Below are 15,373 nucleotides of genomic sequence, written 5' to 3' on the forward strand. Positions count from 1 at the left end.
CAAGTCTGGGTTTAAGGGTGTCTTTTCCGAGAGTAAAAAAATAAACATTTAACATTGGCCATGCTGTCAATCCAGCATGACTTCTGCCGTGTTCAAAACAACTGGAAAATCAGAACTGAGATATCCCAGACTTCAGTTAGTTCAAAACAACTGGAAAATCAGAACTGAGATATCCCAGACTTCAGTTAGTTCAAAACAACTGGAAAATCAGAACTGAGATATCCCAGACTTCAGTTAGTTCAAGACAACTGGAAAATCAGAACTGAGATATCCCAGACTTCAGTTAGTTCAAGACAACTGGAAAATCAGAACTGAGATATCCCAGACTTCAGTTAGTTCAAGACAACTGGAAAATCAGAACTGAGATATCCCAGACTTCAGTTAGTTCAAGACAACTGGGAACTCATAAAAAAATTAGCTCTGACTGGGAAAATATTTTTTGAACAGTCATCCAACTCTAGATTGCAAGTCGGGAACTCAGGCCTCTTTCTAGACCTCCGACCGGAAGATCCCTGACATCATGATTCAACCTTGTTTTTTTCTGAGTTCACAGTTGTCTTGAAAGCACCATAAATATAGAGAATACCAGACTTGATGACAAAGTTTGATGACAAGATTTGCCTACGAAGGACCGTCACGCCACCTTCCTGTTCAAGTGAGCACAGCACAACAAGGTGGGTCCAAAAATGTCTTGTATGCTGCTGCATAAATGATGTAATATGTCAGGGAGATATGTATACTGTAGCTAAGAAAGTAATACTAAGTGTATGTTGTGTAGTAAGCTGTTAGTAGCCCATGTGCCTCAACCTAATAATTTGGTCCCTTTTCCCCTCATAATTTAGCCTTCTGTTCTGACTTGGTGGTGCACATTTAGCCTATAGCCTGTTTTAGAGAAATGTCATCATCAAATATTATAAGACCTTTCATTGTCTGCTTATGGGTCCCCTTTATTTCAAATCAAATCAAATTGTATTTGTCACATGTGCCGAAGACCTTACGTGAAATGCTTACTTACCAGCCCTTAACCAACAAAGCAGTTCAAGAAATAGAGTTAAGAAAATATTTGCTATATATAACACAATAAGATTACGTAACAACAATGAGGCTATATACAGGGGGTACCGGTACCAGGGGATCAATGTAAAGAGTCCCGCTGGCCATTTGATTAACTGTTCAGCAGTCTTAAGACTTGGGGGTAGAAGCTGTTAAGGAGCCTTTTGGACCTAGACTTGGTGCTCCGGTACCGCTTGCCATGCGGTAGCAGAGAGAACAGTCTATGACTTGGGTGACTGGAGTCTTTGACAGTTTTTTGGGCTTTCCTCTCTGACAGCGCCTAGTATACAGGTCCTGGATGACAGGAAGCTTGGCCCCAGTGACGTATTGGGCAATACGCACTACCCTCTGTAGCGCCTTACAGTCGGATGCTGAACAGTTGCCATACCAGGTGGTGATGCAACCGATCAGGATGCTCTCGATGGTGCAGCTGTAGAACTTTCTGAGCATCTGCGGACCCATGACAAATATTTTCAGTCTCCTGAGGGGGAAAAGGTGTTGTCGTGTCCTCTTCACGACTGTCTTGATGTGTTTGGAACATGACAGTTTGCTGGAGTAGTGGACACTAATGAATTTGAAACTCTAGAGCCGCTCCACTACAGCCCTCCTTTTCCTGTAGTCCACGATCATCTCCTTTGTCCTGCTCATATCTGACCTCCTCTCTGACCTCCTCCCTATAGGCTGTCTCATCGTTGTCGGTGATCAGGCCTACTGTCATCAGAAAACTTAATGATGCTGTTGAAGTCGTGCTTGGCCACGCAGTTGTGAGTGAACAGGGACTACAGGAAGGGACTAAGCACGCACCCCTAAGGGGAACCGGTGTTGATGATCAGCATGGGAGACGTGTTGTTGCCTACCCTTACCACCTGGGGGTGGCCGTCAGAAAGTCCAAGATCCAGTTGCAGAGGGAAGTGTTTAGTCTACGGTGTTGAACACTGAGCTGTAGTCAACAAACAGCATTCTCACATAGGTGTTCCCTTTGTCCGGTGAGAAAGGGCAGTATGGAGCGCGATTGAGATTGTGTCATCTGTGGATCTGTTGGGGTGGTATGTGAATAAGAGCGAGTCTAGGGTTTCCGGGATGTTGGTGTTGATGTGAGCCATGACCAGCCTTTCAAAGCACTTCATGGCTACGATGTGAGTGCTACAGGGCGGTAGTCATTTAGGCAGGTTACCTTCGCATTCTTGGGCACAGGGACTATAGTGGTCGGCTTGAAACATATGGGTATTACAGACTCGGTCAGGGAGAGGTTTAAAATGTCAGTGAAGACACTTGCCAGTTGGTCCGCGCATGCTCTGAGTACACACCCTGGTAATACGTCTGGCCCAGCGGTCTTGTGAACAGTGACCTGTTTAAAAGTCTTGCTCACATCGGCTACGGAGAGCGTGATCACACATTTGTCTGGGAACAGCTGGAGCTTCCATGCATGCTTCAGCGTTGCTTGCCTCGAAGCGAGCATAAAAGGCAGTTAGCTCGTCTGGTGGGCTTGTGTCACTGGGCAGCTTGCGGCTATTGTTTTATACCATCTATTGCATCTTTCCTATGCCGCTTGGTCATTGCTCATCCATATATTTATTCCATATACTTATTCCATTCCTTTACTTAGATTTGTGTGTATTAGAAAGTTGTTGTGGAATTGTTAGATTACTTGTTAGATATTGCTGCACTGTCGGAACTAGAAGCACAAGCATTTCGCTACACTCGCAATAACATCTGCTAACCATGTGTATGTGACCAATACCATTTGATTTGATTTGATTTGGCTGGGTTTCCCTTTGTAATCCGTTATAGTTTGCAAGCCTTGCCACATCCAGTGTAGCAGGATTCAATCTTAGTCCTGTATTGACGCTTTGCCTGCTTTATGGTTCTTCTGAGGGCATAGCGGGATTTCTTATAAGCGTCCGGATTAGTGTCCTGCTCCTTTAAAGCAGCAGCTCTAGCCTTTAGCTCGGTGCGGATGTTGCCTGTAATCTATGGCTTCATTTCCCAAACCATATCTGGTTTGGGATATGTACTGTAAGGACGATGTCCTCAATGCACTTATTGATGAAGCCGGTGACTGAGGTGGTATACTCCTCAATCCCAATGATGAATTATGGAACATATTCCAGTCTGTGCTTGCAAAACAGTATTGTAGCATAGCATCCGTATCATCGGACCACTTCCGCATTGAGCGAGTCACTGGTACTTCCTGCTTTAGTTCTTGCTTGTAAGCAGGAATCAGGAGGATAGAGTTATGATCAGATTTGCCAAATGGAGGGCGAGGGAGAGCTTCGTATGTGTCTTTGTGTGTGCAGTAAAGGTGGTCTAGAATTGTCTTTTCTCTGGTTGCACATGTGACATGCTGGTAGAAATAAAGTAAAACGGATTTAAGTTTGCCTGCATTAAAGTCCCGGCCACTAGGAGCGCCACTTCTGGATAAGCATTTTCTTGTTTGCTTATCGCCTTACACAGCTCAATGAGTGCAGTCTTAGTGCCAGCATCGGTTTGTGGTGGTATATAGACAGCTACGAATAACATAGATGAGAACTCTCTCGGTAGATAGTGTGGTCTACAGCTTATCATGAGGTACTCTACCTCAGGTGAGCAATATTTTGAGACTTCTTTAACATTAGACATGTTAAACCAGCCAGCTTTATGTTATCCGTGTCGTCGTTCAGCCACAACTCGGTGAATCATAAGATATTACAGTTTTTGATGTCCCGTTGGTAGGATATTCTCAACCGTAGATCATCGAGTTTGTTTTCCATTGATTGCACGTTGGCCAATAGAACCAATGGTATGCCGATTTACTCACTCGCCTACGAATCCTAACAAGGCATCCAGACCTTCTCCCTCGGTATCTCCGCCTTTTCTTCACGCGAATGATGGGATGTGTTCTCCAAAAGCAGTATATCCTTTGCATTGGACTCGTTAAAGAAAAAAATCTATGTCCAGTTCGAGGTGAGTAATCACTGTTCTGATATCCAGAAGCTCTTTTCGGTCATAAGAGACGGTAGCAGCAACTTTATGTACATAATAAGTTACAAACAATGCGAAAAAACTAACAAAATAGCACAGTTGGTTAGGAGCCCGTAGAACGGCAGCCATCCCCTCTGGTGCCATTATCATAGATTAGCTTTTAAAGATGACCACTGATATAAGATAAAGCCAGAACATCTAAAGATCCCTATACAGTATCAGTGTTTTCATCATACGTGAACTGTAAAACCTTTGTGAACATGTTGTATCAGCAGACGTTTACGTAGTGTTGTTTGACCACGGACAATATATAATTTTTTTAACAACCTTTCAGTTTTCAATGAACTCGCCCTTACCATATTGAGTAGGCTAGAGGTTAGTTGAAGCCAAGATTTGGCAAATACAAAGAGTTTTTCAAAACTGACAGCTTTGTCTACACATGATAAGCTAAACAGCTCCTCTTTTTTCCATACAAGGAAACAACCTGTAATCAAACTACTGCTACTATATTAAACATGGCAGTATAATCAACAAAATAATCATATGATTTGATGATACAAAGATGCAATAAATTCAAGCATTCTTATACTTTGTTCTGTTTCATGCTGTTCTATTTTGCAGTGATGTATTTGAAGGGAGACCATTGTGTTATGATAATTGAGGTGTTTACCTGTCAGGCAGGTTAAAGTATCATGAGAAGGGACCGGTTGTGTTGAAATTGGGGATTTTCCCAGTCCTTTAACAGGTGTGTTATTTACACAATGAGCTAGTGAGCTGAATGAATGAGTGCCTGTCTGTTGGCAAGGGACCATAAACTGATCCCAGCTCAAGTGACTCATGCTCAAAGTAATTTACTGTTGCCCAGCACATGCTCAGGAAATGCAGTTGTCTTTGGGGAAATAGTGACAACACCTACGTGACTTTAACTTTAAAAGTCATAAATTATATTTGTGTCAGCATATTTCCTGTTTTGAAAAACTGAACCTAATAAAAGTAACAATGCCTGAGGCAAAAGCAATTTCCATCTTAATTTAAACAAATGTTTCAGACAATTAAAAAATTATATTTTAATGCGATCTTCTTTTTCCTGTATTACAGGTTTGTTTGAAGAGCACTATGTAGTTTACACTGAATAATAACATTTATCATTTTGAGGAATCTATGTCAGTCCTATCTACAACTTCCCCTGACTTTTTTCTTAGGTCATTTTTTTTCGTAAGTCATTAATGATAAATCACTTTCATGTGCTCCTGACAGAAACAAGCCACGTGAAGTTCTATGACAACATGTTTGAACAGGAGAGCCCATAAAATAGAAGTTGTGGTTAATGGAGAGGAACTGGTGTCACGTTCAATCTAAAGATGGAGCTCTGGCAAGAACTAGGCCTCTTTATTTCACTGAAGTTTCACTCTTGTGCGCAAGCACAAGTTCTGTCGAATGTTATGAGTTCCTCCTCAACTGATTTGCTCCAACATCTAACATTAACTCGCCACAACAGAAAAGGGGAGTTGCAGTTCCACATTATGGAGAAACCTGTTAACAAAACCACTGCTTGCCAGGTGTAAGTGTGTGCTAAGAGTGGAGAGCAGCTCCCCTTACTGCACATGCTCTTCTAATCCAATACAAACACACTGGACAGAAGACTTGGAGGTTAATGAAATTAGCACCATAGGGGACTAATAGAATCTGTGTCATCATGTGTCACTGGCATTAAGCGAGATGTGGATTCTAGTTGCATTACTGACACAATCTTTCAGCATTTCAACTAGAAGGGAAGTAAATCCATGAAATAAAAGCATATCTGTTTGCCAGTGAAGTTAATCCATGATGAGCCATACTGTTACATAGTCTACAGTATAACATGGAACTGAACAGTGCCAGTAAATCATGTGGGCAGGATTACAATCAAACAACCATTACATCATCCAGCAGAGCTCATTGTTGAAATGTAATCCTATTTCATGATCACAACATAATGGTAGGCTTATCTTATTGTCTTCAGTACATGCAAACGAAAGCTAATACAACCCTGCGAGTTTGACAGGGAGATAGAAGCACCAGTGGCCAGTCACTCTACGTTTGGAGAGGCTTCCTCCATTACAGAAGAGACAGAGTTGTATGTGTCCAATGTGTCCAATGTGAAGAGGTCCTACTCTCATACCAGGGCCTGCCTCAGAGACCACAAGACCCTGATACCCTGTGTCTACACGCTCAGCCATCTTTGGCATATCGGTCCAATTTTGACAAGTGGATTACCATTAAAGCCCAGTGGGAAAGAGTGCACAGAGAATTACAATATTTGTTTCATCAGTGCAATTTAAAGTTTTTATAAAGACACATTTTTTCATAACCTCATCCAATCGCTATGAGAATTATTTGTATTAGTCAAGAGCAGACTGCCCCAACAGTCTCATTCTTTTATACAAGTTGACATGTTCATGTAGGCAAGTTCCTTGTTTCCCTCCCAACATTGTGCGAGGTGTAGCTCTCGAGTGATAATAATGCACTGAAACTTACACTCTCAACAGTCTAGATGGTGTAACAGAGCCTGGATGACTGTTGCGGATAGTTTCCTAAATGGGCTAGTGTGTTCTGTCTGCTCCAGAGAGTAGGTGGTGCCTACAAACACAGAACAACTAACAAACCCGTAGTCTCTGATACCATTCATCTGCATCCACCATGTTCTCCGTAGTCTGGACTCTGGACATTATCTGTCTATTTGCTGTGGCTTAATCATTTGTACAGTTTTGGCTGTTGGCCTGGTGTGGTTAGATTCAAGTCTTGTTGCACAAATGTACACTCTATAAATAACCAGGCCTACTGCAGTGTGAGACTGAGACTGAGCGGTCAAGATGATCTCAGAAGCAACAAGGTACTTACCTCACTGAGGGCTGGAGGGCCAGATGTGGGCACTGTCTCTGTACTGCTGCTGATCATCACCTCCGGACATACCTCCTTCTGCTCAACATGCTCCAGTGAATCAGGCACACTCTCTGGTGCTCTTCTGGGAGCTGGCGGGGGTTCTTCTGAGTGTGAAACAGTAAATCCATGCTTGTGTTCAGCTGGGTTCAACCTCTCAAATGACGCTAGCTGCTTGTGTGGTACGTTAGTTTTTTGTGCTACTACCGCCATGGGCATTGTCTCCTCTGTGGGGGTTTTATACACCTCTGGGTGACCATCTGGCTCCTGTGGATGGGGAGGGCTAGGGTACGGCTGTGTTGGGGCAACTGGATGACCTCTGTCCTTCTCCTGACCTTTCACATGATGATCAGAAGAAGCATGATCCTTCTTACTCTTACCAAAGAAAAAGTATTTGACTGAGTGGAGCACATTGGAAAGTGTTTCCTGAATGTGGTGGTAATCTTGAGGATCTCCCTCCTTATGGACATGCGTCTTAGCCTCCATTCTGACCTCTGAGGCAGTGTTGTTATGTCCTGTTGTCCTTTGCAACTGCTCTGCCTCTCTTGCTCTCTCAATTGACATTTTCTCTCTTTCCTGTTCTTCTCCAAGCATCCTCTCTCTCTCCGCCCTTCCTCTTTCTGCCCTCTCTCTCCCCTTCTCCTCTCTTTCTTTCTGTTTTTCTGCATTTGTTTTAGGATCTGTAGTAGTAGTATCCATTGCCTCCATTGCCACAGTTTCCTCCACTTGTGCAGGGATCTTATTTTCTTCAGCAGTCTGTGAATGAAGGGTCTCTGACAGAAATTGAGCCAAACTTATTCCTCCATCATATGCATTTTCACTGGTGCCCGGTCCTGTATGACTACTGTTACTGCTGACAACCCCAGAATCTATACCATTTGAGATCTTCATCTTTTTTTTGGCAAATATTTCTGTGGTTGGGGGCTTGGTGGTGACAATCTCCACATTGTCAAAGTCATTGTTGGGAGTCTTGCTCCCATTCTCTGTAGTCGTCACTGGGGCCGGTTCACTGACTTCAGCACTGGCCCCATTAGGTTCTACAGCCACTGCCCCCTGGCTGACTGTGTTCTCCTCCCCATTCGGTGGTGAAGAGAGGGCACTTGGGGTCCGGCGCTTCCTCTGAGGGGCGATCGGGCTGTTCTGGAGAGGCTTCTGTTCCTGAGGATCCTTCTGGACATTCTCATTTCCCCTTCTCCTGCTCTCTTCCAACTCCCTCTTCTTGTTCTCTGCCTTCTCTTTCAGCTTGCCAAAAAACCTCTGGTGGATCTTGAACTCGCTCATGGTGCCCACCTCCAGAACCCCAGAGCAGGAGACAATGCCTTTGCTGTTCCTGGCTGAAGCCTGATAGATGGCTGCATCATCCACTGTGCAGCTGGAAAGAGAGAGACTCAAATAATTTTGGGAACAGTGCAGGCACCATTGAGCACAAGAATACACATCTTCTAAACCCAAATTGCAATTGTTGAATTTCGTGACATTTATTATCTGGTGTAAATTGTGTATGGTATTCTCATTGCCTTACATACTTGTAAATTTGGAGTGTGTGTGTTTTTCCATTGCGGCCAATTTCATATTTTGGAAGACCGCAGTATCGGTCCAACTCCATGTCGTCTCTGTACCACGTCAGTTCTGGGGCTGGGTTTCCTGTGGACATCACATGGAGATGGTAAGTTGAAGTCGGAAGTTTACATACACCTAAGCCAAGTAGATTTAAACTCAGTTTTTCACAATTCCTGACATTTAATCCTAGTAAAAATTCCCTGTCTTAGGTCAGTTAGGATCACCACTTCATTTTAAGAATGTGAAATATCAGAATAATAGTAGAGAGAATTATATATTTCAGCTTTTATTTCTTTCATCACATTCCCAGTGGGTCAGAAGTTTACATACTCTCAATTAGTATTTGGTAGCATTGCCTTTAAAGTGTTTAACTTGGGTCAAACGTTTCGGGTAGCCTTACACAAGCTTCCCACAATAAGTTGGGTGAATTTTTTCCTGACAGAGCCGGTGCAACTGAGTCAGGTTTGTAGGCATCCTTGCTCGCACAGGCTTTTTCAGTTCTGCCCACAAATTTTCTATAGGATTGAGGTCAGGGCTTTGTGATGGCCACTCCAATACCTTGACTTTGTTGTCCTTAAGCCATTTTACCACCATTTTGGAAGTTTTCTTGGGGTCATTGTCCATTTGAAAGACCCATTTGAGACCAAGCTTCAACTTCCTGACTGATGTCTTGAGATGTTGCTTCAATATATCCACATCATTTTCCTCCCTCGTGATGCCATCTATTTGTGAAGTGCACCAGTCCCTCCTGCAGCAAAGCACCCCCACAACATTATTCTGCCAATCCGTGCTTCATGGTTGGGATGGTGTTCTTCGGCTTGCAAGCCTCCCCCTTTTTCCTCCAAACATAACAATGGTCATTATGGCCAAACAGTTCTATTTTTGTTTCATCAGACCAGAGGATACTTCTCCAAAAAGTATGATCTTTGTCCCCATGTGCAGTTGCAAACCGTAGTCTGGCTTTTTGATGCCGGTTTTGGAGCAGTGGCTTCTTCCTTGCTGAGCGGCCTTTCAGGTTATGTCGATATAGGACTCGTTTTACTGTGGATAGAGATACCTTTGTACCTGTTTCCTCCAGCATCTTCACAAGGTCCTTTGCTGTTGTTCTGGGATTGATTTGCACTTTTCACACCAAAGTACGTTAATCTCTAGGAGACAGAACGCGTCTCCTTCCTGAGAGGTATGACGGCTGCGTGGTTCCATACATGCGTACTATTGGTTGTACAGATGAACGTGGTACCTTCAGGCATTTGGAAATTGCTCCAAAGGATGAACCAGACTTGTGGAGGTCTACAATTAATTTTCTGAGGTCTTGGCTGACTTCTTTTTATTTTCCCTTGATGTCAAGCAAAGAGGCACTGAGTTTGAAGGTAGGCCTTGAAATACAGTGCCTTGCGAAAGTATTCGGCCCCCTTGAACTTTGCGACCTTTTGCCACATTTCAGGCTTCAAACCTAAAGATATAAAACTGTATTTTTTTGTGAAGAATCAACAACAGGTGGGACACAATCATGAAGTGGAACGACATTTATTGGATATTTCAAACTTTTTTAACAAATCAAAAACTGAAAAATTGGGCGTGCAAAATTATTCAGCCCCCTTAAGTTAATACTTTGTAGCGCCACCTTTTGCTGCGATTACAGCTGTAAGTCGCTTGGGGTATGTCTCTATCAGTTTTGCACATCGAGAGACTGAAATTTTTTCCCATTCCTCCTTGCAAAACAGCTCGAGCTCAGTGAGGTTGGATGGAGAGCATTCGTGAACAGCAGTTTTCAGTTCTTTCCACAGATTCTCGATTGGATTCAGGTCTGGACTTTGACTTGGCCATTCTAACACCTGGATATGTTTATTTTTGAACCATTCCATTGTAGATTTTGCTTTATGTTTTGGATCATTGTCTTGTTGGAAGACAAATCTCCGTCCCAGTCTCAGGTCTTTTGCAGACTCCATCAGGTTTTCTTCCAGAATGGTCCTGTATTTGGCTCCATCCATCTTCCCATCAATTTTAACCATCTTTCCTGTTCTGCTGAAGAAAAGCAGGCCCAAACCATGATGCTGCCACCACCATGTTTGACAGTGGGGATGGTGTGTTCAGCTGTGTTGCTTTTACGCCAAACATGTTTTGCATTGTTGCCAAAAAGTTCAATTTTGGTTTCATCTGACCAGAGCACCTTCTTCCACATGTTTGGTGTGTCTCCCAGGTGGCTTGTGGCAAACTTTAAACAACACTTTTTATGGATATCTTTAAGAAATGGCTTTCTTCTTGCCACTCTTCCATAAGGGCCAGATTTGTGCAATATTCGACTGATTGTTGTCCTATGGACAGAGTCTCCCACCTCAGCTGTAGATCTCTGCAGTTCATCCAGAGTGGTCATGGGCCTCTTGGCTGCATCTCTGATCAGTCTTCTCCTTGTATGAGCTGAAAGTTTAGAGGGACGGCCAGGTCTTGGTAGATTTGCAGTGGTCTGATACTCCTTCCATTTCAATATTATCGCTTGCACAGTGCTCCTTGGGATGTTTAAAGCTTGGGAAATCTTTTTGTATCCAAATCCGGCTTTAAACTTCTTCACAACAGTATCTCGGACCTGCCTGGTGTGTTCCTTGTTCTTCATGATGCTCTCTGCGCTTTTCACGGACCTCTGAGACTATCACAGTGCAGGTGCATTTATACGGAGACTTGATTACACACAGGTGGATTGTATTTATCATCATTAGTCATTTAGGTCAACATTGGATCATTCAGAGATCCTCACTGAACTTCTGGAGAGAGTTTGCTGCACTGAAAGTAAAGGGGCTGAATAATTATGCACGCCCAATTTTTCAGTTTTTGATTTGTTAAAAAAGTTTGAAATATCCAATAAATGTCGTTCCACTTCATGATTGTGTGCCACTTGTTGTTGATTTTTCACAAAAAAATACAGTTTTATATCTTTATGTTTGAAGCCTGAAATGTGGCAAAAGGTCGCAAAGTTCAAGGGGGCCGAATACTTTCGCAAGGCACTGTACAACCACAGATACACCTCCAATTGACTCAAATTAAATAAATTAGTCTCAGAAGCTTCTAAAGCCATGACATCATTTTCAGAAGCTGTTTAAAGGCACAGTCAACTTAGTGTATGTAAACTTCTGACCCACGGGAATTATGATACAGTGAGTTATAAGTGAAATAATCTGTCTGTAAACAGTTGTTGGAAAAATTACTTGTGTCATATGTAACAGTATAGCTTCTGTCCCTCTCCTCGCCTCGAACCAGGGACCCTCTGCACACATCAACCACAGTCACTCACAAAGCATCGTTACCCATCGCGCCACATTAGCCACGGCCCTTGCAGAGCAAGGGGAACAACTACTTCTAGGTCTCAGAGCGAGTGACGTCACCGACTGAAACACTATTAGCGCACACCCGCTAACTAGCTAGCTATTTCACATCGGCCACACATGCACAAAGTAGATGTCCTAACCGACTTGCCAAAACTACAGTTTGTTATCAAGTCATTTGTGGAGTGGTTGAAAAACAAGTTTTAATGACTCCAAACTAAGTGTATGTAAACTTCCGACTTCGCCTGTACACCACAGACATACAGTGTAAAATAATAACCTGGTTAAAATCTCCCAAAAACTATTTTTTTATTAGATATAGTTTCATGTTTATCTCTCATTAAGATTAGGTTACCATTGAAGTATGAACACAGTAGCCATTAGCTGTTTTTTTTCAAGCATCTTATGAATTAATTAATCAGCAATAAAACAAAAGGAACAGAAAGCTTTGAAAGGAAATTGTGTCAAGAACAAAGGCCTGTTTCAGACTGCTGCGTCATGGCAGTGTTCAAGGCCACAAGTTCTGCTGCTGTGGTTGAGAAGGGGCCAACTCAGATGCCGGGGGGAAGGAAATAGCAAAACCTGCTTAGATTTTTAATCCTATTTATGTCTTGCCTCTCTGCGCCAACATTATGCCATTGCTAATTTAGTCTCAGCTGCCTTTACTTTTTAACAGTTTTATTTTATTTTCACATGAATGAATAAGCTAATGAAGAAAACATAAGAATAAGCAGTCATTCGCATTTTAAAGTAACTTTTCTCTTTTCATTGTCTTCAATTGACGTTTATATATGCATTACCCTTCTCAATTCATGTTTGCATTGCTGTTCAGAAGTAGGTTTGTTTCTCTGCTTTGATTTCAAACTAACCACAGAATGACTAATACCATCGCCTACTCATAACTATCTAAAGCATTCAAACACACATACACAAATGGAAGTAAATAGGTCAACTCTGAGGGAGGTTGTTTAGTGTAGGCCTACCTGTAACCACACATGTCAGCTTCACATTACAGTTCTCTGACACGGCCTTGGATTTTAAGGTGGTCTCAAATACAGGCTGGGTGTCCTCAGTCAGCTGAGCCATCACACCGAACAATGTACTCCTGGAGACAGAAAGGGTGCTTTAGCTTGAGTGTCTGTTCTTCAGGGCATGTGCTGAAGTACTTTCCAATGAGAAAGCCAATATTTCAAGGATCTTTTAGCCAACCATTATTAATTCTTCACTTCCCACTGGGCACATAGTGGTTGAATCAATGTTGTTTTCACGTCATTTTTACAAAATTACGCTGACACAATGTGGAATAGACGTCGAATAGACATCGTTGCACAGTGTGTTGTTTATTCCAGGGAGGGGAAGAAGGCAGTTCATGATCATTACTGATTGTGAAGGAAGATTGAGATTGCTCTCTCAAATATTTGACATTTCTTAGCAGTTGAGAAAGTGACATGGAAACAGTGCCTATAACGTTGTTGAAAATATACATGTAACTTTGTATGAATTAAATTGTATATCAACGTTGATGTCCAATAACATCAAAGAAGTCAATTTAACATATTCACTTACAGCATCGTTAAAAACAGGTGTAGATTTGCGCTTTCAATCTTGGGTGTAACCGGGAAGGGTGGTTAAAATGTTAGAAAGAATGCATTACCTCGATGACCTGATTTGAGAATACCTTGAGTAGCTATTCATAGAGGAGGCGAATAAAGGCATCTCATCAGTCATATTGGTGGTTTTGTGTCTTAGATTATTTTACATGGGACTCATTTGTATTTATAAAGTAGGCTACAAATGAAGAATACTTAGCGGTATTCTAAGAGCTGTGCTTTTCCTTAGAATACTGAAATACTGTTGCATGGTTATTACTTGCCGTGTAACATTTGCATTTTGGACTAGAAAAGGCTCCACAGATATGTTGAGATGGCCAAAGTATCTAATGAATGTGTGTGGTGGACAGAGTCACACTGAAATGCCTAGAGTCGTAATGAAACAAGGAAGAAGAGGTCATCTACCTGTTTCCGGGCCTGACATTGGAGAGGTAGTTGCAGCTCTCCAAGCGGCCATTCGAAGAGCTGACCTCCTCCTCATTGTAGCTGCCGCCGGTCCTCCCATTGCCAGAGTAAGAACGGGTCAGTGGTCTTCTGGAAGTCATTGTCCACTCAACAGATATTCCCACAAATATAAAGGAAAAGTGTCTACTACCGAAGACTGGTCCTTGAGTAAAAAATGCTCAGCTTGGCATGGATCAAAGCCCCAGTTTCAAGTTGCAGTGTCTTACCGATGTAAGAGTTGCTGGAAAAGAAAGGAGAAAACAGCTGTGAATACTGTAAAAATGTGATCTAGATTAGTCTTTGGGGAACCTTTCAACAACTCAAATAGATCCTTGAATAAAAAATAACATGTATGCACCTTTCTCAAGCAATGTAACAATTATTGAACTAAAATATAATTCAGACAGTGGGTAACTGCTTTCCTTTGACCAAGTTAAGCAGTTGCAATGGAGAATGTTATAAATAGGAACTGCTATCAGGCTCTACAAAGGTTTTTAGGAGTCAAACATAATCCTTAGACATTATTTTACAATTCAGAGGTGAACATTGAACTCAAACACTTCTTGGTTGAAAGAAAAGTGTATAATATTGTGAACTTACCATTTATAGGCTTTTCAGTGTCCTTTGGAGCCTGATTCCCAGCAGCAAAACTCTGAATGCAATTGTCAATCATAGGCGTGCTTGTGGTGCCATCAGGACACTATTTATAGCAGGCCTACAAATAGCTGCAAGTGCACATCACATTTTCCCAAGCTAGCCTTCAGACATATATTCAACAAGAGAAGGCTAAAGGTAATGTCTGAGGAAAAATCTATATATTTCAAATTGGAAGAAAGTATGTCAAATAAATATCACAAGAGATATCAGACCATTATACACTATCATAGTTGACCAAGCAAGGTCATGTTAAACATACAACCTCTTAACATGTTGACAACAGTGAGTATAGACTCATATTTCGGTGGGACACTGTGTTGGTGGCAGACTTGTTGCAAAACACTAATATGTTGTGCATCCAGAGATACTTTTTGTCAGTGTGCTTGGTTCTTACCCAGGGGCGGCCCCCATTTGATACTGCCTACCACTAAAGAGTTCTTCCAAAACACCCTTGAGAATGTGGGTTGTAAATTCATCCATCTGATCACATTGCTTAATTTTCCATTGCCTGCTTAGGTTACCTTTACACACTAAGCACAGAGGACTACCAGCAAAGTGGGACATTACATAAAATACAACTGTATTGCTATTTAATTCAATCCCAATTTAAACTAATAAGCACAAGAGTAATTTCATAAAACCGAAATACGTTTCATATAACGTAATAAGCCTATTTATTTCAAAAGTGAGAAGGCTGGAGCATTGTTGAGCATTTTGAGAGACTTCAAAAGTGAAATCAAAATGAATCAACATTTTAGATGTCTGTGCTATGTTATTGTTGTCCACGTGTGACTGTTGATCTCGTTGTGGATAACTATTTCCCTAATTTAATTGCGTTAGTATTGCATTTCA

At 42.0% G+C, this 15,373-nt stretch overlaps 1 protein-coding gene across 1 annotated transcript in view; it reads right to left on the reverse strand.

The window, feature by feature from the left end:
- Positions 1–15,311, reverse strand: part of alpk3a (alpha kinase 3a) — a 24,049-nt gene extending 8,738 nt beyond the window's left edge. The window contains exons 1-5 of the mRNA XM_021571322.3: positions 14,465–15,311; positions 13,826–14,105; positions 12,794–12,915; positions 8,460–8,577; positions 6,895–8,305 (exon numbers count right to left, since the gene is read on the reverse strand). Of these exons, the coding sequence (XP_021426997.3) occupies positions 6,895–8,305; positions 8,460–8,577; positions 12,794–12,915; positions 13,826–13,965 (1,791 nt within the window). The 5' untranslated portion in view covers positions 13,966–14,105; positions 14,465–15,311. The remainder of the gene's footprint in view (positions 1–6,894; positions 8,306–8,459; positions 8,578–12,793; positions 12,916–13,825; positions 14,106–14,464) is intronic.
- Positions 15,312–15,373: the final 62 nt, after the last annotated feature.

This window comes from Oncorhynchus mykiss, chromosome 2 (assembly GCF_057628025.1).
Source record: "Oncorhynchus mykiss isolate SJ-2025 chromosome 2, ASM5762802v1, whole genome shotgun sequence".
In the NCBI taxonomy this organism is placed as follows: Eukaryota; Metazoa; Chordata; class Actinopteri; order Salmoniformes; family Salmonidae; genus Oncorhynchus; species Oncorhynchus mykiss.